The 25382-nt window shown below is 38.2% G+C and overlaps 1 protein-coding gene across 1 annotated transcript in view; it reads left to right on the top strand.

The window, feature by feature from the left end:
- The window catches only part of LOC106088208 (ATP-binding cassette sub-family C member Sur), a 189799-nt gene that overhangs the window by 100251 nt on the left and 64166 nt on the right, over positions 1-25382 (top strand). Inside the window, exons 12-16 of the mRNA XM_059365738.1 lie at positions 10001-10262; positions 10473-10610; positions 11060-11190; positions 17728-17977; positions 22033-22640. Coding sequence (XP_059221721.1) covers positions 10001-10262; positions 10473-10610; positions 11060-11190; positions 17728-17977; positions 22033-22640 — 1389 coding nt within the window. The remainder of the gene's footprint in view (positions 1-10000; positions 10263-10472; positions 10611-11059; positions 11191-17727; positions 17978-22032; positions 22641-25382) is intronic.

The following is a 25382-nucleotide window of genomic DNA, read 5'->3' as shown; positions in this document are numbered from 1 at the left end:
AGCAAAACTATTAAATGTTGTGTCCAAGTAGAAAAAACATGTCTAATAAAATATGCTTATGCATTAGACACAGTGGGAAGATTATTAAAATTTTTTATTTACGTAGTGCTTTATGGGAAAGGTGGTCAATTACACACACACACTATTACACATCATTGTGTAGGTGTAGAAGAACATAAACCCAAGGGCTTAGAAATAGTTTGCCTGGGTAAGAGCGCCCAGCATTGATTTATACCCGCCAAATATGTGTGGAATCTTAGCATACTTATAATAATAATCTACATCAGTGGTGGACTTACATGTACACACTTTTGGGTAAGGGCTTATATTCTTGTGCGCATACACAATTATATTAAATAGTGTGTGTGTATTTGCCCACTAGTAATCTAGATTGTAAAATTATTGAAAATTGAGATTGCAGCTCTTCTATCAGGTTTACACAATTTTTGTTGATTATACGCCACACTGCAGCTACCTCTATACTCCTTTAATATCCAATTAATATTTATCATACGTTACATGGGCCACCAATCATTATTACTCATGCGCCACGATATACCTAACAGTTTTTTTTTATATTTTTTGTATTTAATACTAACTCTAAAGGTTTTAATTTCTTTTCCACTGTGTGGGGAGTAACCCTCAATTGTAGTTTACATTACATGCCAAAACGACAACAAAATTTAAACACTAGAAATTGTAAATACCATACACTTTTAACTATTCAACAAAATATAATCACCATCACTAGGCACACCATACTCATCTTTTACCTTCTACCCACTCACACTCAGGCACACACATACACAACATGCAATCATTATAGATTCTAAAGTCCCCTCTATTCATTGCATGGAGTCATTAAGCAAGTGCAGGACTTCAGCATAATTATGGTCTAAACTGGAAACGGGCTGCGGCAGCAGCATCAACTATTAGGAACTTGCTAATGGGGTTTGTGCACTTGTCCACAGTAGTAGTAGTAGTAGTAGTGGTTCGTTGTAGTACTAGTAGTGATAGGTCAGAAGGATATTCAAGTATATTAAACGAAGAAGGACAGACAAGCAATGAGAGAGTTGGTGTTTGGTATTTACAGCTTGAGGAAGTTTGCATTTACCTTTCAAAGGATGTGTAGTAATTTTGTTTAGTTTGGCAAAGTTATACTAAAAGAAAAATAACATCAACAACATGCCTAACATGGGTGGCAACTACAACATTACCAACAACACACAACAAACAGCAGCAGTATAAATATAGTAAGCAATTAACACCCTACAATTGCTGCATGCATACATTTGTACATACTATCCGAGTTATCAGCAAGTGAGAGAGCGAGCTTAGTGTTCTACCATACTTTCGAAATGTACGAAATGTGGACATAAATTTTATAACGTGCGTAATCTTGGTGTTGGTTTACCATTGGAAAATTGTTGACATTAAATTGCACTAGAGACATTTTTTTTGGAATTATTTTAGGCAAAAAATTTAAAATTATAAATGGTGTTAGATCTTATTTGGCAGGGATGCCGGATGTCATAATAAAAGCCTTTGTATCAAATTTCAGACAAATTTGGTGAAAATTGAGGATTCTGGGAGCTCTAGAAATCAAATGCTAGTATCGGTTTATATGGGGGCTATATCAGTTTATAGACCGATTCGGCATGGATGTTGAATATCAGAACAGAAGTTTTTTTGTCAAATTTCAGTCAAATCGGAAAAAAATTGAGGCTTCTAGAGGCTCAAGAAGACAAATCCCGTGATCGGTCTATCGATTTATAGACCGATTCAAATTCTACTTATCACAGATGTTGGAAGTAAAAACGCAAGTGCTTGTGCCATGTTTTAGCCAAGTCAAGCGAAAATTGAGGCCTCTAGCGGCTCAAGAAGTCAAAACTTGAGGATCGGTTTATATGGAAGCTATATAAGTTTATATACCGATTTAAATCATACTTGGCACGGATATTGGAAGTCAGAACACAAGTGCTTGTGACAAATGTCAACCAAATGTCAATGACTGCAGTCAAGTTTTAAGCTCAATGATAAGGGGCCTCCTTTTTATAGCCGAGTCCGAACAACGTGCCGCAGAGAAGTTTTACATGGCATAGTACCTCACAAATGTTGCCAGCATTAGGAGGGGAAAACCACCGCATGAAAATTTTTTCTGATGGTCTGGCCAGGATTCGAACTTAGGCGTTCAGCGTCATAGGCGGACATGCTACCCTCTGCGCTATGGTGGCCTCCGCCATCTAGGGACTCAAAACGTTAAAACTGGGTTATCGGTTCAAATACGAACCGATATGGCCCATTAACAAAACCCAACGACCTACGTCTATAAAAGGTATGGGTGCAAATTTTCAAGCGTATATCTTTATTTGTACGAATGCTTTCGTGTTTTCGACAGACGTTCGGACGGACGGACATGCCTAGATAGACTCAGAATGTCAAAGTGATCACGTATTATAATATTTCGAATTGTTACAAACGGAATGACTAGATTAGTCCAGCCTCCATCCTATGATGGAAATCATTCAAAGAACTTGTACCTGGTGGAGCGTATATGGGATTCAGCTTGGATGAACTTAAGGCGCTTTTACTTGTTATCCAAAAAATGTTCAAATAAAACGCGTGCTAAGTTTGGTCTGTTCGTCTGTCTACCTGTTTGTCTGTTCGTCCGTCTGTCTGTCCGACTGTCCGTCTGTCTGTCCGTTCGTCTGTCCGTCCGTCTGTCCGTTCGTCTGTCCGTCCGTCTGTCTGTCCGACTGTCTGTTGAAATCAAGCTACACTCTATAAAAACGAAGATATTGAGCTGAAATATGGCAAAGATTCTTTCTTTGTCCATGGGCAGGTTAAGTTGGAAGATGGATAGACCGATCTGCCGATTTAAGATCTTAGGCCCATAAAAGCCGCATTAATTATCAGATTTTGCTGAAATTTGAGACAGTGAGTTGTGTTAGGCCACTCGGCATCCTTCTTCAATTTGGCCCAGATCAGTCCAAATTTGGTTATAGCTGACATATAGACCGATCCTCCGATTTAGGGTCTAAGGCCCATAAAAAGCGCATTGATTGTCTGATTTCGCTAAAATGTGGGACAGTTAGTTGTGTTAGGCCCCTCGACATCTTTTTGCAGTTTGGCCCAGATGGGTCCAGATTTGTATATAGCTGCCATATAGACCGATCGGCCGATTTAGGGTCTTAGGCCCATAAAAGCCTCATTTAATATCCGATTTTGCTGAAATTTGGGACAGTGAGTTGTGTTAAGCTCGTCTTAAATTTGGCTCATATCGGTCTAGATTTGGATATAGCTGCCATAAAGACCGATCTCTCGATTTAAGGTCTTACTCCCACAAAAGGTGCATTTATTGTCCGATTTCGTCGAAATTTGGGACAGTGAGTTGTGGTAGGCCCTTCAACATTCGTCTTCAATTTTGCCCAGATCGATCCAGAGTTGAATAGAGCTGCCATATAAACCGATCTCTTGATTTAGGGTTTTAGGCCCAAAAAACCAACATTTATAATCCGATTTAGGTGAAATTTGACACATCCGTGTCATACACACGCCATTTTACTTGTTTATTTATCAGACTTTAATGAAATCTGGTTTATATGTCCATGGTGAGGAGCATCCATACATAGGAGTGGCTGATTTTTAAGCCTTTTTGACTTTTTATACCTAATACCATAGGATGGGGATATACTAATCTAAGTAGTCATTCAGTTTGTAACACCTTGAAATATAAGCCTAAGACCCAAGCTAGTATATATATTCTTGATCATCTCGACGTTCGTCCGTCAGTCCGTCTGTCGAAATCACGATAGCGGTCTAATTCGTGAAGTACCAATACTTACTATTGATATAGGTCGTTGGAGATTGAAAATGGGTCATATCGGTTCAGATTCAGATATAGCTCCCATAGAAATCGATCTCTCGATAGACTTCTTGATCACCTGGAAGCCTCAATTTTTGTGCGATTTGGCTGAAATTTTGCATTTGTTGTTCCTTTATGACTTCCAACAACTGTGTCTAGTACGGTCTCAATCGGTCTATCACCTGATATAGCTCCCATATAACCGATTTCCCGATTTGACTTCTTGAGCCCCTGGAAGCAGCAATTCCGATTTGGCTGAAATTTTTTACATGGTGTTTTGTTATGACTTTCAGCAACTGTGCCTAGTTCGGTCTAAATCGGTTAAGAACATGATATAGCTCCCATATAACCGATTTCCCGATTTGACTTTTCGAGCCCCTGGAAGCCTCAATTTTCATCCGATTTGGCTGAACTTCTTTTACATGGTATTTTGTTATGACTTCCAGCAACTGTGCCTAGTTCGGTCTAAATCGGTTAAGAACATGATATAGCTCCCATATAAACCAATATCCTGATTTAAATTATTGAGCCTGTAAAAACCGCCATTTTTATCCGATTTGGCTGATTTTGACTCTCAACAACTGCGAAAAGTACGGTTAAATTCGATCTAATACCAGATGTAGCTTCCATATTTTAGCAGAATCCATTGTGGTGGGATCCCAAGATTCGGCCTGGCCGAACATAGCACTCTTTTACTTGTGTTTATCTTTGAAAAATAAAATAAAATAATATCATAAAAATTGTTTTCTCTAAAGTAAATTCTCGTATTTGCAGACAAACAGCAAATATTTAGCGTTTATAATATAATAAATATTAATCATTCGCCCCAGTGGCCTACCAAAGATTTTAACACTTTAATGTTGGCACAAGCAACATAAACAGTTTTTCAATTCTATATGATTTTCTTATACTTTTGCAACAAAATTCCCTACCACCCATAGTATGGGCTTGTTAAGGGGTCCTCAACATGCATTTGAAAGCAAGTACACAGCATATATATTTTTTATGGCATAGCCAAATAATTTGTCTTTTTTATAACTCTTCCTATGGAGAGCGAACAAAATAAAAAATGTCAGGAAAACCTACAAACATACATAGAAAAAAAAAGAAAAATAAAACGAAGCGAAAATAATAAATCTCCATGTGTCAATAAATTTTACTTATTTATGTCTATGATACAAGCATAACCAAGTAGCACTCTTATTTGAATTCCTCTTAAGAGGGGCTATGAGAGTTGCAAAGCAGGCTTACCGAAAAAAAACAGCCAAACATTCATGTTTATGGTTATGGGGATTTTTTTTCTATTTTCATTTTGGCTGAAAGCCTAAGAAATTCTATTTATTCTGCTGCTGTTTACGATAATAAGGAGTTGGTTGAATTTTCTGTTTTTTTTTTTTTTTTCATTCAACATTATGCGATACATACTCAAGTTGAAGTACATAAAATTCATTTTTAGATGCTCTTCGAAATAGTAGTGGTGAGGACTGGAAGTAGCAATATTTGCCCCAACCATTTTTTTTACAGAGCCAAAGAAGACTTATTGCATATAAATTGAATTTGTTGATAATAAAGAATAAGGAAAAAAGGGGAAAAATTGCAAGGACCCTAAAAAGGAAGTACATACCAGCAAACTTTCAAGATCAAACTTCTATTATTTGAGCCCCAATAACCATTGGTTTAGGGGGAGTTTGTGGGGTGGGACGACCCCCAAACACTTGGCCACTTGGATATCAAATTCGTTTTCTACTATCAAGTACCTAATTTTTATTGTCATAGTATGCAAACAGCATCGGTTTGAAGGGAATTTAGAGGTCGGACCCTGAAATAATATCCGCATCGTGCTAGAGCACAATTTTGTTTGGCCCTATAATGTCAGGCATTTTGAAGTCGGTTATCAAGATGTTCGGGACAACTGGTCACGTTCAGATGCACACTAATTAATTTTTTTTTTTTAGTTTTGGTTATCTACTTTCAAAACCATATGTCAAAGCTACCACTTGGGATATAAAATTTTTAAAGATCGTAGCTCCTCCTGTTTCTATCCCAATTTGTGGGTAAAAAGTGTACTCTACTACAAAAGAGCTTTTATTGCTGTCCTTTTCTATCCTGATCGGCCTTCATATATAATTTTTTTTTTACTTTTTTTTTTGAGTGGGATAGGAGGATGGGCATTGCACACATCCTTTTATATGAGTCCAATATATTCTCGATCGTCCTACATAACAGTTTGTTCTTGTTTTTATTGGGAGGAGACGCTAACAGCCAAAAGACAATTTATTTCAGTCCTTTATTGTCGCGTTATACATGTCCTGCTGAAAGGCAGGAAGTGACCCAGATTCTTGAATCCTTATATCAACATTGGATTCGAACTCTACTGACATAGACCTTTTTTTAAATTCACATATTATCCCGCTCGAACTACACGTTCCATTGAAGGGTATTTAGTGGGTGCGCCGGTCCCGGACTCTGCCAAATGTGCATTCGTAGTTAACCCAAAGACCTTTCATTTGATGCCCATATTGTGACGTTGAACATTAATGCCAATTTAAGAGGTTTTGGTGAGTGGAGAGGCCTCTCAGACACCAAGGAATACATTTTTATGTCACATTTGTACTCTGCTTTTAAATACCTATCATTTGATACCCATATTGCCCAAAGCGGTGAAAGAGGCCTATTGGGGGGTGGGGGACCGCCCCACCCCCCCGAACACTTTGGGCTAAATTCGTATACCAAGTTTGTACTCTACTTTTAAATACCTTTCATTTGATACCCATATTGTTCCAATCGGTAAACATGGCCATGAGGGGGGTTTTGGGGGGTGGGGAGGCCCCTCCGACACCAAGGAATACATTTTTATCTCACATTTGTACTCTACTTTTAAATACCTTTCATTTGATACCCATATTGCCCAAAGCGGTGAAAGAGGCCTATTGGGGGTTTTTTTGGGGTAGGGGACCCCCCCCCCCCCCCCCCCCCGAACATTTTGGGCGAAATTTGTATACCAAGTTCGTACTCTACTCTTAAATACCTTTCATTTGATACCCATATCGTCCCAATGGGTAAATACGTCCGTCCGGGTGGGTTTTGGGATGGCTTATCGGGGGAGGGCGACCCCCAATCACTTGGACCTTGTTTTTCTTGTCATATTCGTAGTCTACTCCCGAATGCCTTTCATTTGAGTCCTATATTGACATGTAGATCCAGTACGTCTGTTTGGGGGCAATTTTGGGGTTGGGCGACAACTTGGGTACTCGAACCCAATTTTTAATACAATATTCGTATCTAATCTGCAATACCTTTCATTTGATACCAACATTGTCCCTATAGGTCGACTTTTGATTTTGGTTGTTTTTTTGGGGTAAGGGGGGAGGGTCCACCCCCCTCCAATATTAAAAACTTATATAGTCTATAGCTCCTTCTTCACCAAATTCTTAATATACTTTCGTCCAATAAAAGTACTTTAGGGGGTTTTGAGGTCGGGCGGCCCCCAGTTACTTGGACCCGATTTCTAATATGAAATTCATACTCTACTCTGAGCACCTTTCATTTAAGTCCCATACTGTCCCGATCAGTCCACTTTTTTTTTTGGGCGGTACTTTTGGGATTATGGGGAGTGTCTGCCCCCGGACCACTTCCCACAATCTGTGAAAATATAAAAAAAATCGGTAGACTACACTTTTTTATTATAACCACCTCCGAAGGATGGGGGTATATTCATGTTATCTTTCCGTTTGCAACACATCGAAATATTCATTTCCGACCCTATTAAGTATATATATTCTTGATCAGCGTAAAAATCTAAGACGATCTAGCCATGTCCGTCCGTCTGGTAGTCTGTCCGTCTGTCTTTTGAAATCACGCTACAATCTTTAAAAATAGAGATATTGAGCTGAAACTTTGCACAGATTCTTTTTTGTCCATAAGCGGGTTAAGTTCGAAGATGGGCTACATCCGCCCCCATATAGACCGATCCGCCGATTTTGGGTCTTAGGTCCATAAATGCCACATTTATCATCCGATTTAGCTGAAATTTGGGATAGTGAGTTGTATTAGGCCCTTCGACATTCTTCTTTTATTTGGCTCAGATCGGTTCATATTTGGATATAGCTGTCATATAGACCGATTAACCGATTTAGGGTCTTTAGGCAATAAAAGGCATATTTAATATCCGATTTTGCCAAAATTTGGCACAGTGAGTTGTGTGGGGCCCCTCGATATCCTTCTTCAATTTGGCCCAGATCCTTCCAGATTTAGATATAGCTGCGATATAGACCGATCTCTCGACTCAAGGCTTTGGGCCCCGTAAAAAGCTCATTATTGCCCGATGTCGCCGAAATTTGGGACAGTGAATTAAGTTAAGCCCCTCGACATACTTCTGCAAAATGGCACAGATCGGTCTAGATTTGGATATAGCTGCCATATAGACCGATCTCTAGATTTAAAGTTTTGAGCCAATAAAAGGCGCATTTATTGTCCGATGTCGCCAAAATTTGGGACAGTGAGTTGTGTTAGGCCCCTCGACATCATTTATCAATTTGGACCAGATCGGTCCAGATTCGAATATAGCTGCCATATAGACCGATCTCTCGATTTAAGGTTTTGGGCCCATAAAGGCGCATTCATTGTCATTGTCTATATGGCAGCTATCGCCTTTTGTGGGCGCATTTATTGTCTGATTTCCCCGAAATTTGAGACAGTAAGTTGTGTTAGGGCCTTCGACATATATCTTAAAATTGGTCCAAATCGGTTCATATTGTCCGATCTCTCGGTTTAATGTCTTGGTCCCACAAAAGGCGCATTTATAATCCGATTTCGCTGAAATTCGACACAGTGCCTTTTTGTTTTATTTTATTTTGTTTACTGGGTTTGCATCACCGTTTGCTTTGAGCACATTAAAAGAGTTCATTCTCCGCTCAATGAATACTTGAATGTGTCTTTGCTCCTACTTTGCTCATATGGACTTCTTCGTACACCTACACTCAAACTCAATAAGGAAGCCTTTTCGTTTGCATATGTTGCCGCAACCGCGAGCAATATAATGCATATGGATTGGAGAAGTCAAATAATTTTCTTTGGTACGTTTTATGACCTACATCACCAATATAGTACAGATTATTAAAAATCGTGAAAGAAATTGTATATTCATCAAAATAAGAATAAAATATAATATGTTAAAAAATTAAATAAAATAGAATAGAACAAAATTTGATTGTTGATTGAGATTTAGATTTTCTTGAAATTTATGATCAATTAAACTGTATACTCTAAGAAGAACAATCCTTTAAATAGGTTTATTTGATAGTTCCATTAAGGAAATCTGTCAAATAAACCCATTTTAAATCTATAATAAGTTTTGTGAATACGGCCGTAGGTGTTTTGTAGCTCGTTTTTACCATCTTCCATATACTACCAAGACGCCGCCCACATAAATGTGCAATAATGATAACAGTAATGAGAGCATTGGTGCAGCTCTCTGTGTGTGCGTGGGTTTGACTACTTCTAAGAAAGCAAACACAGTTGAAGCATTCAATATAAATATGGAAATATAGAAAATGTATACAAAAGCATATTTAAATATAGAAAATCGTTCGCAAGTAAACCAGGAAATAAAGCAAAATCCATATGTATTCGATTTGCATAACTTATATGTTGAGATATTGGAATTGGGAGAATGTTTTTAAAGGCAAATGGATCAGAGTAGAAATTGTAAGAAAGTTTTGAATAATACCAGATAGGTGTAAATGGGTCCAAAATAGTAAAAAAGTAAAAGAACTTTAGTGAAAAAATATTGGGTTGCCCAAAAAGTGATTGCGGATTTTTCATATAGTCGGCGTTGACAAATTTTTTCACAGCTTGTGACTCTGTAATTGCATTCTTTCTTCTGTCAGTTATTAGCTGTTACTTTTAGCTTGCTTTAGAAAAAAAGTGTAAAAAAGTATATTTGATTAAAGTTCATTCTAAGTTTTATTAAAAATGCATTTACATCTTTTAAAAAATTCGCAATTACTTTTTGGGCAACCCAATATTTTTACCAAGCCTAATTTGCTTGATGGTAGTAGGGAACAGTAGGAATCTACTCCAATAATTTAATCGGAATAATTCTTTAAATTTGTTTGTTTTTAAAATGTTTTGTAGATCCTCCACCATCGCTTATGTGCCTCAACAGCCTTGGCTATTGAATTCCAGTATACGCGAGAATATCCTATTTGGTGAATCATTTCGCCCCAAACGTTATGATTTTGTCTTAGATGCCTGTGCTCTGAAACCCGATATTGATCTCATGCCTGCCGGAGATTTGACGGTAATTGGAGAACGTGGCATCAATTTATCTGGAGGCCAAAGACAAAGGGTGGCTGTGGCCAGAGCACTTTATTCTTCGGCAAATGTGGTGATAATGGTGAGTTTAATGCAAAGGATATCAATTTCCTATTTCACTACAATCTGCACTGCTGGCCCAACATATTTGCTTCCTCACTGAATTGCATGTCTAAATCACAAACGAAACGAATGTCATCTTCCGTTTGACACAAAACTATTGGTATTCGTTTAGGTATCCTTCGAATGATTTTATTCTTCCTTCCCTTTCTTTCTTTTCGTTTACCTTAAGGATGATCCCTTGTCATCGTTGGACAATGAAGTGGCCCGTCACATTTTTGAGCAGAGCATTAAAAAAATGCTGCTGAAAGCCAATCGCACTGTCATTTTGGTGACACAACAATTAAATCTAATAGCACAGGCACATAATGTAAGTATTTGGGAGTAGGGGTTCAGAGACAGCCAGCCGGCCATTAGTCTCCAGCCTGCCCCCATTTCAATTTCCTATTATAAGACACTTCCGGCTGACACAATGACAACTGAAGTCTTTCGCAGAGTAAAGGGACCAACAAATACATAGAACATTTGAGTGTCATGCCCGGAAGGTGTAAATGATGAATATTGGCAAATTAATCATAATTTTTTAATCTTCGAATGTCTGCCAATGTTACAAGCTGCGTAACATTTATCATTGACATTTTTGTGTGGAAAATTACAATGAAACTTTCTATTCAATTATTGACATTTACGTTTCCTTCTTTTCTCCTTGCTTTTCTAATTTGTTTGATGAAAATTTCAATTTAAGTTATGGTATTTTTTCTACTTCTTATTGGTCATTTTATGATCATTTTTTTTTGTCTTCTTTCATCCTCATGCCAGATAATAGTAATGAAGAATGGCTGCCTGCAAGCGTCCGGCAGCTACAAAGACATCGCAGCCACTCATCCACAGATAATCGCCAAATGGAATTCGATAATTGCCAGAACCAACGAAAAAGAACAACAAAATAAGTAAGTTGAAGAATTTTAAATTATGTAGACAGTATTTTGTTAGTTATTTGAAACAAATAAGTTCAAGAAATATTTTAAGAAATGTCGTTTTAAATTGCCCAATACGGTAAAAAAAATTAACAGGATTAACATTTATTCCATTACAATTATATCGATATCTCAAAATTAAGATACAAACTGTAAAATTACACTCAATAGCAGTTCTATCGTTTTTACGATAACTTTATTATCGTCTTATCGATTACTGTTATATCGTTTTATCGATTACTATGTAATTGTTTTATCGATAACTATGTAATTGTTTTGTCGATAATTTTGCTATCGTTTTATAGATAACTTTGTTATTGTTTTATCGATAACTTTGTTATCGTTTTATCGATAACTTTGTTAACGTTTTATCGATAACTTTGTTATCGTTTTATCGATGGGACTGTTATACTTTTATGGATAATACTGTCATACTTGTAACGATATCACTGTTATACTTTTATCGATAAATTTGTTATATTTTATCGATAATAATGTTATACTTTTATCGATAACACTATTATACCTTCATCGATAACACAGTTACACTTTTATCGATAACACAGTTATACCTTCATCGATAACACAGTTACACTTTTATCGATATCACTGTTATACTTCTGTCGATAACTTGTTATAATTTTATCGATATTTATGCTATAATTTTATCGATAATACTGTTATACTTTTATCCATAATTATGTTATCATTTTATCGATAAGACTGTTCTACTTATATCGATATCTCTGTTACAAATTAATCGATGACTACGTTGTTGATTTATTGAAAGCTTTGTCATCGATTAATAAATAACTATGTTTTCGATTAGCTGAGAACTGTGATAACAATGCTATATGAAAATTTCAAATTGAATTAAAAAATTTTAAATTAAAAGCACTCAATAAGCGTTTTATCCATAAGAATGATGCCGTTTTAGCTAGGAATATGTCTCGTTATACCGTTATATCAATTACTATATTATAGATTATCGATAACTAAGTAATCGATAGAATGATCATTTTTTCAACGTTTCATAATTAAATTTGGCCTTTTCATATCGATAACTTTGCTATCGTTGTATCAATAAAGTTTTTTTTTATTGTTATATCGATAACTTTGTTATTGTTTTATCGATAACTTATTAGAAGACGATGACTTTCTTATCATTTTATTGTTAAATATGTTTTCGCTTAATCGATAACTAAATGATTTTTTTTTATCGATAACTATGTTATTAATGTACAATTTTTGGAGAAAAATCAAAAATTTTATTAGTATTACATTAATTTCTCATCAACAGAAAACTTTGTAAAAAAATCACGTCTATACAAATTTTTTTGTCAACATTTCTTTCCTATAGAAAAAATCCAATATGATCCTTTGTGTTTGACTATACCATTTTTTTAAATAGCCTTTGCTACCAGCAATTTTCTTGTTATCCCTTTTTAAATATCTATTCCTGCCTAATACTGTAAATAAATCCTCTTAAAAGGGGAATGGCAAACTTTATGCTTTTATTGGCATCCTGTCATTTCGATTAAACTATGCCTTAACTGCATTAAGGGTTGTAGCCAGAAGGACTAAATAAAATCATATCCCGGATTTTCATTAAGTCATCATGTCATGAATCAAATTTTGTCAAAGTTCAGCAAAAAACAAACAAGGAAGTGAAGTCACTAAATACCTGTCAGTTAGTACGGCAGGTAGTCGGTTGTCATCATTATCAGCATCAATTAATGATTGTGAGTCTAAATACCTTAATCTAATGTAAGTGCAAAGGGAAAAGAAGGAGGAGGAAGAAGTGGAGAAGGACTAAAATTACTTCCTAGGGGTTGTTATTAGCTTTATGAGCACCATTTGATAGGGAAATTTCCTCTTAATGGGGATCCATGAACACTTAGGGCAGAAAATATTTGCCGATAAGGGGTACAATGGAATGCATGAACAGCAGTTTTTGTAGGGGGTAATAGGGAGTGGTAGTTGGGTTTTAGTTTGAATAAGTATTTTGTAAAAGTTGATGAGCATTTACAACGGAGGTTTAACAAGCCTCAAATCTAATCGGAAGCAAATGACACAGAGGGGCTGCATGCACAATTGTTTAGAGAATACCACTTTATTGCAATGTTGCCATATTAGGCTAAAAATATTCCCTGTGGAAAACATATTTTGAAAACATTTTTGCTAGAAATAAAATTTAGACAGAATTCTCCCATAATAAGGAAACTGTGACAAAATTAGCTATTAAACTAAAAACCAAAACTTGCAACAAATACAAGTAAAAAGGCGTTAAGTTCGGCCGGGCCGAACTTTGGATACCCACCACCTCGGGTATATATGTAACCCACCTTCTGTCATAATCCAAATATAAACCGATCTGAACCATATACGAAGCGGAAATTGGAAAGCCTAACGTAAGTCAATCCAAATCTGGACCGATCTGGGCCAAACCTTTAATCAAGAGATCGGTCTAAATGACAGCTATATTCAAATCTGGACCGATCTAAGCCAAATTGAAGAAGAATGTCGAAGGCTCTAACACAACTCACAGTCCCAAATAACGATAAATGCGCCTTTTATGGTCCCAATACCATTAATCAAGAGATCGGTCTATATGGCAGCTATATTCAAATATGGATCGATCTGGGCCGAATTGAAGAGGGATGTCGAAGGCCGTAGCGCAAATCACAGACCCAAATTTCGGCAAAATCGGATAATAAATGCGCCTATTATGGGCCCAAAACCTTTAATCAAAAGATCAGTCTAAATGGCAGCTATATGCAAATCTTGATCGATCAAGGCCAAATTGGAGATCAAGGGGCTTAACATAACTCACTGTCCCAAATTTCGACGACATTGGACAATAAATACGCTTTTTATGAACCCTTAACCTTTAATCGAGAGGTCGGTCTATATGGCAGCTATATCCAAATCTGGACCGATCTAGGCCAAATTGAAGAAGGATGTCGAAAACCCTAGCGCAACTCACAGTCCTAAATTTCGGCAACATCGGACAATAAATGCGCCTATTATGGGCCCAAAACCTTTAATCAAGAGATCAGTCTAAATGGCAGCTATATGCAAATCTTGATCGATCAAGGCCAAACTGCAGATATATGTCGGGGGGAATAACTTAACTCACTGTCCCAAATTTCGTCGACATTGGACAATAAATACGCTTTTTATGAACCCAAAACCTTAAATCGAGGCTTCGGTCTATATGGTAGCTTTATCCAAATCTGGACCGATCTATACCATACCGCAGAAAGATGTCGGGAGCCTAACTTAACTCACTGTTCCAAATTTCGGCGACATCGGACAATAAATGCGTATTTTATGGGCCCAAAATCTTAAATCGATTGATCGGTCTATATGGCAGCTGTATTCACATCTACACCGATCTATGCCATATCGCAAAAAGATATCGAGGGTCCCAACTTAACTCACTGTCCTAAATTTCCAAATTTCGGCGACATCGGACAATAAATGGGCCTTTTATAGGCTCAAAACCTTAAATCGAGAAATCGGTCTATATGGCAGCTATATACATATCTACGCCGAACTAGGCCAAATTGAAGAAGGATGTCGAAGGGCCTTAATTGTTTTCCATACGACTTTCCTTAGTTGGTTCATGTCTGTTATCTTTTCCCCATCTAAGTACCGGTGTCTGTTAGCCGCGAAAGCCCGACAATGACATAGGAAATGCTGCAACGTCCCATCATCTTCCCCACATGCCCTACACATGCTATCACTTGCCGCACCGATTTTCCATAAGGGAGCTCGTAGTCCTACGTGTCCCCTTATGACACGAATAGCTATACTGGCCACCGTAGCGCAGAGGTTACCATGTCCGCCTATGACGCTGAACGTCTGGGTTCGAATCCTGGTGAGACCATCAGAAAAATTTTTCAGCTGTGGTTTTCCCCTCCTAATGCTGGCAACATTTGTGAGGTACTATGCCATGTATAACGTCTCTCCAAAGAGTTGTCCCACTGCGGCCCCTTAAAAAGGAGGCCCCTTATCATTGAGCTTAAACTTGAATCGGACTGCACTCATTGATATGTGAGAAGTTTGCCCATGTACCTTAGTGGAATGTTCATGGGCAAAATTTGCATTTAGCTATACTGACCTCCTTCTTACTTCCTTTCAGTAATAACCTCGCCTTCTTACAACCTGGAGCTCCCCATAGGATTTTCGCCGTCCTACCGACCGTTTCGTTTGTCGCCCATGCCCTTAAATCGGGCTGCGTCGATCCGAAAGGCTTTGGGTTAACCAAGTTTATCGACGACAATTCTCTGGCCTTCACTGCTAGATTGTCTGCCCTTTCATAGTCCTATGTGCCCCGTTATGATACCAAAAGCTGTATTGACCTCCATCTTATTTCCTTTCAGTAATAGCCTTGTCCTCTCACGATCCGGATGACCCCATAGGATTTTCGCCGTCTTACCGACCGTTCGCCCATGCCGTCTAATCGGACTGCGTCGACCCGAAAGGCTTTGGGTTAACCTAGGTGGTTTAGTTGTCAAATCGCCTGCCCTTTCATTCTCCCTTTCTCGGTTATGGCCCGGCACACAAACGATGCGGGTTGTGCCGTCCTAAGAGAGGGCGTTAATCTCCCTCTTACACTCCAAGACTGTTCGTGCGCGTACTGTCTGTAAAGATGTTTACACTCGACGTCCTCGCGTTAGTACCACACCACCTCACACATTCCGTGATCGGCCGGATCTCTACCTGCAGGACCGTAGTGACCGTCCGTGTAACATGATCTTCCAGATGGAAATACTAGGGTTCCGTCAGTCCAAGTCTGTGTCGATGGCAGCAGTGCCTCGCACTCGACCTCAAGTGTCGTCTCAGCTATCCGTTCGGAAACTTCATCTATTCTTTCCACGTTTCCTATCGATTAAAACGGTATTAGCTGCTTCGTCTTAAGTCTCATAGCCGCAGAGCTGCCTCACATTCAATCTGTATTCAATCACATTCCGCGTATGTTAGTATTGGTCTAATCATGCTTCTGTAGAGCCAATGGACTATAATCGGATTCAGGCCCAATTCTGTGAGCCTTCTTAGTACGCTCCTGAATGATACACTTCCAATTAAGTTTCCTATCCAAGATCACTCCTAAGTATTTGACCTTGTCAGATATCGAAATCGTTTTATTGAGGAAACGTGGTGCGTCAAATTGGCCCACCTTCGTCTTCCTCGCGGACAGGCATATTTCAGTCTTCTCTGGGTTAACGTTGAGACCCCTGGGTCTAGCCCAGTCATATGCCATATGTGAGACCCTTTCGGCCCTTCTGCATAGCTGGTTCGAATCCTTACCCCTTAGAAGTATTATAACATCGTCTGCATAGCAGATGGGTTCAAATCCCCGCTCAGTCAGCATCCGTAATAGGTCATTTATGGTGGTCACCCAAAGCAGTGGCGATAAAATGCCCATCTGTGGCGTGCCCTATTCCACTTTCTTCCTTATATTTATGTCAATTTATCCACCTGTTCCTTACCATATGGTTTATCCAGTCTCAAAGGACCCGATCCACCAGGTACTGGTCTAATGATTGGATCAATGTGTCGGTCCGCACATTGTTAAACGCCCCTTCGACGTCATTGCAAACCGCCAATGTGTATGTCTTGGCATCGAAGGATTCCTGCTGGGCAGTCTCCACCGACCTTTCCTTGACATAGACATGCTGTTTGTATTTAAACAGTTCGACGGATGACCTACTTCCTATCATGGTATCCAATATACGTTCCATGGTTTTGAGTAGAAAGGACGTAAGGCTTATGGCTCTGTAGGCCTTTGGTGTCGCATGACTTACCTAGCCGGGCTTGGGTATAAACACCACCCTTGCCTCCTGCCAGGATTTCGGAGTACATGCAAGTTCTATGCTCGCTGTGAAAATAGTAGCCAGATAAGGCGCAAGATAGTCCAAAAAGAGTTAATTTTCATAAAATTTTAAAAATTTTCCTTATATTGAACATTTAGAAATAATTTTTAAAAATTCTCCACATATATAAAATTAAAAAAAAATTGGCAAAATTTTCCATATATAAAAATTATTTAAAAATTTTCCATAAAAAAAAAATTTTTAAAAACTTTGCATAAAATAAAAATCTTAAAAAAATTTACAGAAATGTTAATTCGCAAATTTTTTAATTTTTAAAAAAATGTTTCCTAAAGGATATTTGATGAAATTTTTCAAAAATATTTATTCTGTTAAGAGTTTAAAGAAAGTTTTTCATCTCCTTGGCCACCCTGCTGTACTGCATGTTTGGTGTAACTCTGTTGATGATGAAGTTACAACTTCTACACCACAAAGCAACAATGAATTCCCTTTACCCCAAAACCCATTAACTTTTCACAAATTGAACGAACATGAACACCATCCGGTTGAATGTTCGTTGGCCCAATTGATGTTTCAGATATCTGCACTATTGAATTCGCATTTTATTTTTCTATTTTTTTGTTTTTTCATTTGTTTCTTTTTTTTTCGTATCCCCCTGCGTCGCTTTCAGCACGAACGACAGTAACGCTTTAGGCCGTACAGCTCGTGAACGTTGGAAATTATTTAAAAATGTTGCAAAATTGGGTTTGCAACGTGCGGCAGCACCCACTGTCACGGCTGGTGGAGTTTGTGAGAATGGCGGAGGCGCTGCTGCGAACTCAACTGATGCTGTTGATACGGAAACGGAAATGAAAGCAACTTCAACGGAAAATATATTGGATGCTGATGAGGATGATGAACAATACAGTATGATGACTGCAGTAAGTTGAGGCCGAATGAGGGGAAGATGTTTTAAATTTAAGAGAAGAGAAAGAAACTCTAAATAAAATTTCATAAATTTTTCTTCATAAACATTTTTTATGCATGCTTTTAATGGAAATGTTTTAAAAAAATTTTATGATTGTTATACCCTGCACCAGAGAATGGGGATATACTAATTTCATCATTCCGTTTGTAACACATCGAAGTGTTGATTTGAAACCCAACAAAGTATGCATCTTCTTGATCGTCTTGACATTCTAAGTCGATTTAGCCATGTCCGTCCGTCTGTCTGTCGAAAGCAAGCTAACCTTCGAAGGAGTAGAGGACTAGAGGGACTAGAGGGCATAATTCTTATCCGATTTAGCTAAAATTTTGCACAAAATGTTTTATTGTGACTTTTCACACACTGCGAAGTATGGTCTAATTCGGTTCATAACCTAATATAGCTCCCATAAAAATTGATACCATATCTTGAATTCTTGAGCCAGTAGAGGGCATAATTCATATCCGATTTGGCTGAAATATTGCATCATGCGTTTTATTTTAAATTCCAACAACTTTGCTAAGTATGTTTCAAATCGGTTTTTAACCTGATAGAGCGGTCTTATAAACCGATATCGGATCTTGACTTCATGAGCCTCTATTTCAACTTTCAACAACTCTGCCAAGTATGGTTCAAATCCGTTCATAACCTGATATAGCTCGAATATAATCCGATCTCGGATCTTTACTTCGTGAGCCTCTAGAGGGCGCAATTATTATTCGATTTGGCTGAAATTTTGCTTGAAGAGTTTTAGTTGTACCATCAACCACTTCGTCAAATATGGACCAAATCGGTTCACAACTCTATTTAGCTTCAATATAAACCGATCTGCCGATTATACTTCTTGAGTTTCTAGAGGGCGCAATTCTCATCCGATTGTAATGAAATTTTGCACGACGTGTTTTGTTATCCAACAATTGTACCAAGTATGGTTAAAATCGGTCCATAACCTGATATAGCTGGCATATAAACTGATCTTGGGTCTTGACTTCTTGAGCCTCTAGAGGGCGCAATTCTTATCCGATTGGAATAAAATTTTGCACGACGTGTTTTGTTAAGATATCTAACAATTGTACCAAGTATGGTTTAAATCGGTCCATAACCTGATATAGCTGCCATATAAACCGATCTTGGGTCTTGACTTCTTGAGCCTCTAGAGGTCGCAATTAATATTCGATTTGCCTGAAATTTTGTACGACGGATCCTCTCATGACCATCAACATACGTGTTTATTGTGATCTGAATCGGTCTATAGCTTGACACAGCTTCCATATAAAAAATCGATCTCTCTATTTATTTTTGAGCCCCCAAAGGGCGCAAATCTTATTCGAATTGGCTGACATTTTACACAGGTCCCCAACATATAATTTAATTGTGGTCCGAACAGGACCATATCTTGATATCGCTCTAATAGCAGAGCAAATCTTTTCTTTTATCCTTTTTTCGCCTAAGAAGAGATGCCGGGAAAAGAACTCGACAAATGCGATCCATGGTGGAGGGATATAAGATTCGGCTCGGCCGAACTTAGCTCGTTTTTACCTTTTTTTTTTAATGTTATTTTTTTTTTAAATGGTCCCCAGACACTTGGTTCTAAAAAAAACCAGCATCGTGCTCTTCTCTTAAATTCCATTTATTTAAACCCCATATTGCCATTGGTTTAAGGAGAGTTTATAGAATAAGGAGTGCTCCAAACAAATAGCCCCAGAATTAGTTATGAAATTCGTTTTGTAATTTTAAATGGCTCAAATTTGAGCCATGGTTGTTAAATTTGTACTCACTGGTTGTTAAATTTGTACTCACTGGGGGTTGTTTTTGAGGAAGGGGCAATGCCCCAAATACATGGCCCCACCCTTTGATATCAGATTCGTATACTACTCCCAAATACCTTTATTTGAGTCCCATATTGCGATGGTCAGTAAATAATTTCTGTTTGTTGGGTGTTTTGGGGAAGGGGTAGACCCAGAGAAAATTCGTCCCGTAAGAGGGTAATAATTTCGTGCTCTACACCCCAATACCTTCCATTTGAGTCCCACCTTGACATGATCGGTAAATATCCCCGATTTGGGGGTGTTTTTGGGGAGTGGTCCTCCATATCAACATCGTGCTCTACTCTCAAATATCATTTATTTGAACCCCATATTGTCATTGGGCTCAAAATTGGATTTCAAGTTCGTTTTCGATATACCAAATACCTTTCATTTGAACCCCCAACGGCAAATTTCAGCAAATATATCACTCTCTTTAGAACCAAATTGTCATGGTAAGCAAATATGTCCTATTTGGGGTTGTTATGGGGGTGGGACGCCTCCTAGACAGTCGGTCAGATTCGTGGTCAACTCCCAAATACCTTTCATTTGAGCCCCATATTTCCATAGTCGACAAACAAGACCGGTTTGAGGAGTGTTTTGGTGATTGGGGCGGCCACTCAGTCTCTTGGCACTGAAAATTTATATCAGATTCGTGTTCTACTCTAAAATACCTCTTATTTGTGCCCCATATTACAATGGTCTGCAAATAGGTCCTATTTGGGTGGTATTGTGGGCGTGGAGTGACCCATAGACCCTTTTTCCCGAATATTGATATCAGATTCGTGCTTTACTCCCAAAGACCATATTGCTAAGGTCGTAATTTTGTCCTCTTTGCGGGGTGTTTTTGGCGAGGAGCGCTCCCGCCCAAACACTTGGTCCTACATTTGGATGTCAAATTCGTATTCTACACTCAAATACCTTTTATATGAGCCCCATATTGCAATGGTCAGTAAATAAGTCCTGTTTCGGAGGTGTTTTAGCAGGGGGTGGAGCCTCAGAAAGGTGATCCAACATATGGATATCAGATTCATATTCTACTCGCTAATACCTTCCATTTGAGTCCCATATTGCTATTGTCGCTGAATATGTCACATTTAGGGGTGTTTTGGGGGTTGGGATGGTTCCCCAAAAAATTGGTCCGACAATTGGATATCAGATTACAATTTAAAAAAAAAAAAAATTGTTAGTCAAATTTCTCGGACACTTTAGAAGGTATCCCGCACATTTAGGCGTGTTTTTGATAGGACTTTTAAAATTTTTTTTTTAAAATCAGACCATAAATTCGCTTTTGACAGCCCGAACAAAATTTTGTAGGGCCTAGGTGGCCAACTTTTAAGGCCCACCAATGGGCCTCTGGGCCCATCTATAAACATGTAAAATTTTATGAAGATGTCTCTACCCGTTCCAAAATGGCAGATTTATTTCCACTTCTTTTTTTTTTTCATCCCACTGTGCGTCGTCTGACCGTTCTCAAGGACTAATAATAAAAACAAAAAAATACAATTGTTACAAGCTTTCCTTTTTCTGTGTTTGTTAACCGTGTGGCGCTTAATTTTTTCGCGGCACTCAATGTCTGGCTTGTGTTGCTTCTGTCGGCAGCGTTGTCTACGATGTGTAACATCTCCAGAGTGAATCTTCACCGGTAGTTGTTTTTCTGCGCTAAGATCTTTACATTGCTAAAGTGTGATTTGTGCCCAGAGAGCGTACAGAGGGCAGCAAGTGCCTTTTTTTGCTATATTGGTTTGTGTGTCGCTTTTCTAAAACTTATTTTGTAAATTTTTTTTATAAAAAGTTCTTAGAATCTTTTTATGAAAAGTTACATTTTTTTTATAAAAATCTGATGAGCCCTCTGGCAAAGGGCGAAATTGCGATCATTGAAGCCCGCCCATGAAACATTTAGCATACTACAATTGCTGAGACTTTTATTTTAAAATAGAAGCAAGAAATGGAAATGCATTGGTGTAAGCTGGTTGACCCAATAACAGAGTGAAAATTTGTTTTTATAATTTTTTTTTTTTAATTTTTTTTTTTAAATATATTCTTTTTTTAAATTTTTAATAATATTTTTTTTTTAATTTTTTTGTCAAAAATTTTCATCAAAATTTATTGTTTTTATAAAAGTTTGTACACCCTTTTTGTAAAAAATTTTAGGACATTTTTCTCATCTATGACGATTTATTAATTTTCCCAATTTCCATTCCAGTCTTCCTCCATGGGCAGTGGCTCCGGCTTTAAGCTATCCCGCTCTCCTTCCGGTTATTACAGTTCTCGCCATCTCATCTATGATGTCCCCTTGCCGCTGGATGAGTGTCAAATAGAAAATGTTCCTTTGCGGAGAAGACGACGCACAGCAGGTGAAGGCACTTTGCGTGGACAAAGACCCAGCTCACGTACCTCCAGTCGTATGAGTAACGTTAGCAATACTCCCACAGAGCTAAGAAGAAGTCTTCTAACCGATAGCTGTGGCAGTGCTGTCAGCTATATGACCAATTTAAGTAACTATGGCACTGAGGATCAACGTACTTCAAAGACACAATCATGGCAACCCTCTGCGGGAAATTACAAACATCCGCCTTTGGCCAAAAATATTTCGGCACCAGCAACATTTGAAGAAAGAGCTGAGGACATGGGTGGTGAAGACGAACCGGATGCTAGTAAAATGTTGATGGAGGAATCGGAGAGGGCGAACAGTGGCAATGGCTTTCAGCAATTTCTAAGGCGTATGACCATGCGCAAATCGAACAAATCGAAAGCGGTGACCCAAGTGCAACATCATCGCCCTAGGCCCGGTAGTGGAGATACGACAATAGCGTAAGTGGATTTCCTTTTAAGGGCAAAAAACAACAATCTTAAGAAGTAATAAAATAAAAGAGCATAAATGGACATATTTAACAAACTGGCCCTGAGCAGTGCTTTTGCTGTGACGTTCCATCAATGTTCAAGTGCATAACAAAACAATACCCTGAACCACAGTAGTAGTGTAGGGTATAAAAAAGTTTGGCAATGTTGATGTGTTTCTTGTTCTTAGCATTGATGATTAGTTTGTTTCAGAATAGTAGAAAGTAAGGCTTTCTTCTCTCTTACTGTGCTAAGGAGACTTATAGAACTTTTTAAGCCTTGTTTCAAAATAAAAGCGTGCTCTACAACGTACTCAATAGTCGTTGCGTATGTAGAGCACCTTAAACAATTTGACAAAAGTATTGATGAAGATACATGGAGTATCAGAAGTCAGGAACCAACTAGCCAGCAACAGCACACAGTTGCTTAAGTTTTATAAGTTCTTTACAATGCAGGCTTTTGAATAGAAATTGTTGAATATTATCTCGAGCTGGAATATGTTCGTAAAATTATGAAAAAATTTAAGAAATGTTAAAAAAAAAAAAACAGTTAAAAAGGCGTTAAGTTAGGCCCGGCCGAACTTCGGATACCCACCACCGCGGGTGTATATGTAAACCACCTTTCGTCAAAATGCGGTAAAAAATGCATACCTCATGCCCCATAGCAGCTGTATCGAAAAATGTGCCGATTTGGACCAAATACTAATAAGTACAAGTCATAGTTTAATTGTGTATAACAAAATATTGGTCTTTTGAGTAGCTATATCTAAAAATAAACCGATCTAAATGTTGAAAAGCCTTATATAAGGCACTGTGTCACAATTCAGTAAAATCGGATTATAAATCTATATGGCAGCTATATGCAAATCTTGATCAATCTAGGCCATATTGCAGTTATATGTTGAGGGGCTTAACTATACTCACCCAAATCCCAAATTTCGGCGAAATCGGACAATGAAGGCGCCTTTTATGGGCCCAAAATCTTAAATAGAGAGATCCGTGTATATGGCAGCTATTTTCAAATCTGGACTGATCTTTGCCTAATCGAAGAAAGATGTCGAAGGTCCCAACACAACTCACTGTCCCAAATTTCGGCGATATCGGACAATAAATGCGCTTTTTATGGGCCCAATACCGTAAATCGAGAGATCGGTCTATATGGCAGCTATATCCAAATCCGGACCGATCTGTGAAATAATGCAGAAGTATGTTGAGGGGCTTAGCTGAACTCACTGTCTCAATTTTCGTTCTATGAGACCAAAACCTTTAATCGATAGATTGGTCTATATGGCAGCTGTATCGAAATCTGAACCGATCGGAGTCATATTGAAGAAAGATATCCAAAGGCCTAACACAACTCACTGTCCCAAATTTTGGCAAAATCGGACGATAAATGCGCCTTTTATGAGCGGAAGACTTTCAAACGAGAGATCGGTCTATATGGTAGCTATATCCAAATCAGAACCGATCTGAGCTATATTGAAGAAGGATTTCGCAGGGCCTAACCCAACTCACTGTACCAAATTTTGGCAAAATCGGACAATAAATGCGCCTTTTATGAGCGGAAGACCTTAAATCGAGAAATCGGTCTATATGGTAGCTATATCTAAATCTGAACCGATCTGAGATATATTGAAGAAGGATATCGAGGGGCCTAACAGAAATCACTGTACCAAATTTCGGCAAAATCGGATAATAAATGAGTCTTTTATGGGCCTAAAACCCAACTCTGGACCGATCTGGGCCAAAATGAAAAAGGATGTCGAAAGGCCTAACAAAACTCACTATCCCAAATTTTGGCAAAATCGGACAATAAATGCGACTTTTATGAGCGGAAGACCTTAAATCGAGAGATCGGTCTATATGGTAGTTATATCCAAATCTAAACCGATCGGAGCCAAATTGAGGAAGAAAGTCGATTGGCCTAACACAACTCACTGTCCCAAATTTCAGCAAAATCGGATAAAAAATGTAGCTTTAATGGGCCTAAAACCCAACTCTGAACCGATCTGGGCCAAATTAAACAAGTAAAAGCGTGCTAAGTTCGGCCGGGCCGAATCTTATATACCCTCCACCATGGATAGCATTTGTCGAGTTCTTTTCCCGGAATCTCTTCTTAGGCAAAAAAGGATATAAGAAAAGAGTTGCTCTGCTATTAAAACGATATCAAGATATGGTCCGGTTCGGACCACAATTAAATTATATGTTGGAGACCTGTGTAAAATTTCAGCCAATTCGTATAAGAATTGCGCCCATTGGGGCTCACGAAGTTAAATAGAGAGAGCGATTTATATGGGATCTGTATCGGGCTATAGACCGATTCAGACCATAATAAACACGTTTGTTGATGGTCATGAGAGGATCCGTCGTACAAAATTTCAGGCATATCGGATAATAATTGCGACCTCTAGGGGTCAAGAAGTCAAGATCCCAGATAGGTTTATATGGCAGCTATATCAGGTTATGAACCGATTTGAACCTTATTTGACACAGTTGTTGAAAGTAAAAATAAAATACGTCATGCAAAATTTCAGCCAAATCGGATAGGAATTGCGGCCTCTAGAAGCTCAAGAAGTCAAATCCCCAGACCTGTTTATATGACAGCTATATCAGGTTATGGACCGATTTCAACCATACTTGGCACAGTTGTTGGATATCATAACGAAATATTTTGTGCAAAATTTCATTTCAATCGGATGAGAATTGCGCACTCTAG

This window comes from Stomoxys calcitrans, chromosome 3, assembly GCF_963082655.1.
Source record: "Stomoxys calcitrans chromosome 3, idStoCalc2.1, whole genome shotgun sequence".
NCBI lineage: Eukaryota > Metazoa > Arthropoda > Insecta > Diptera > Muscidae > Stomoxys > Stomoxys calcitrans.
This window is presented reverse-complemented; position numbering and strand designations above follow the sequence as displayed.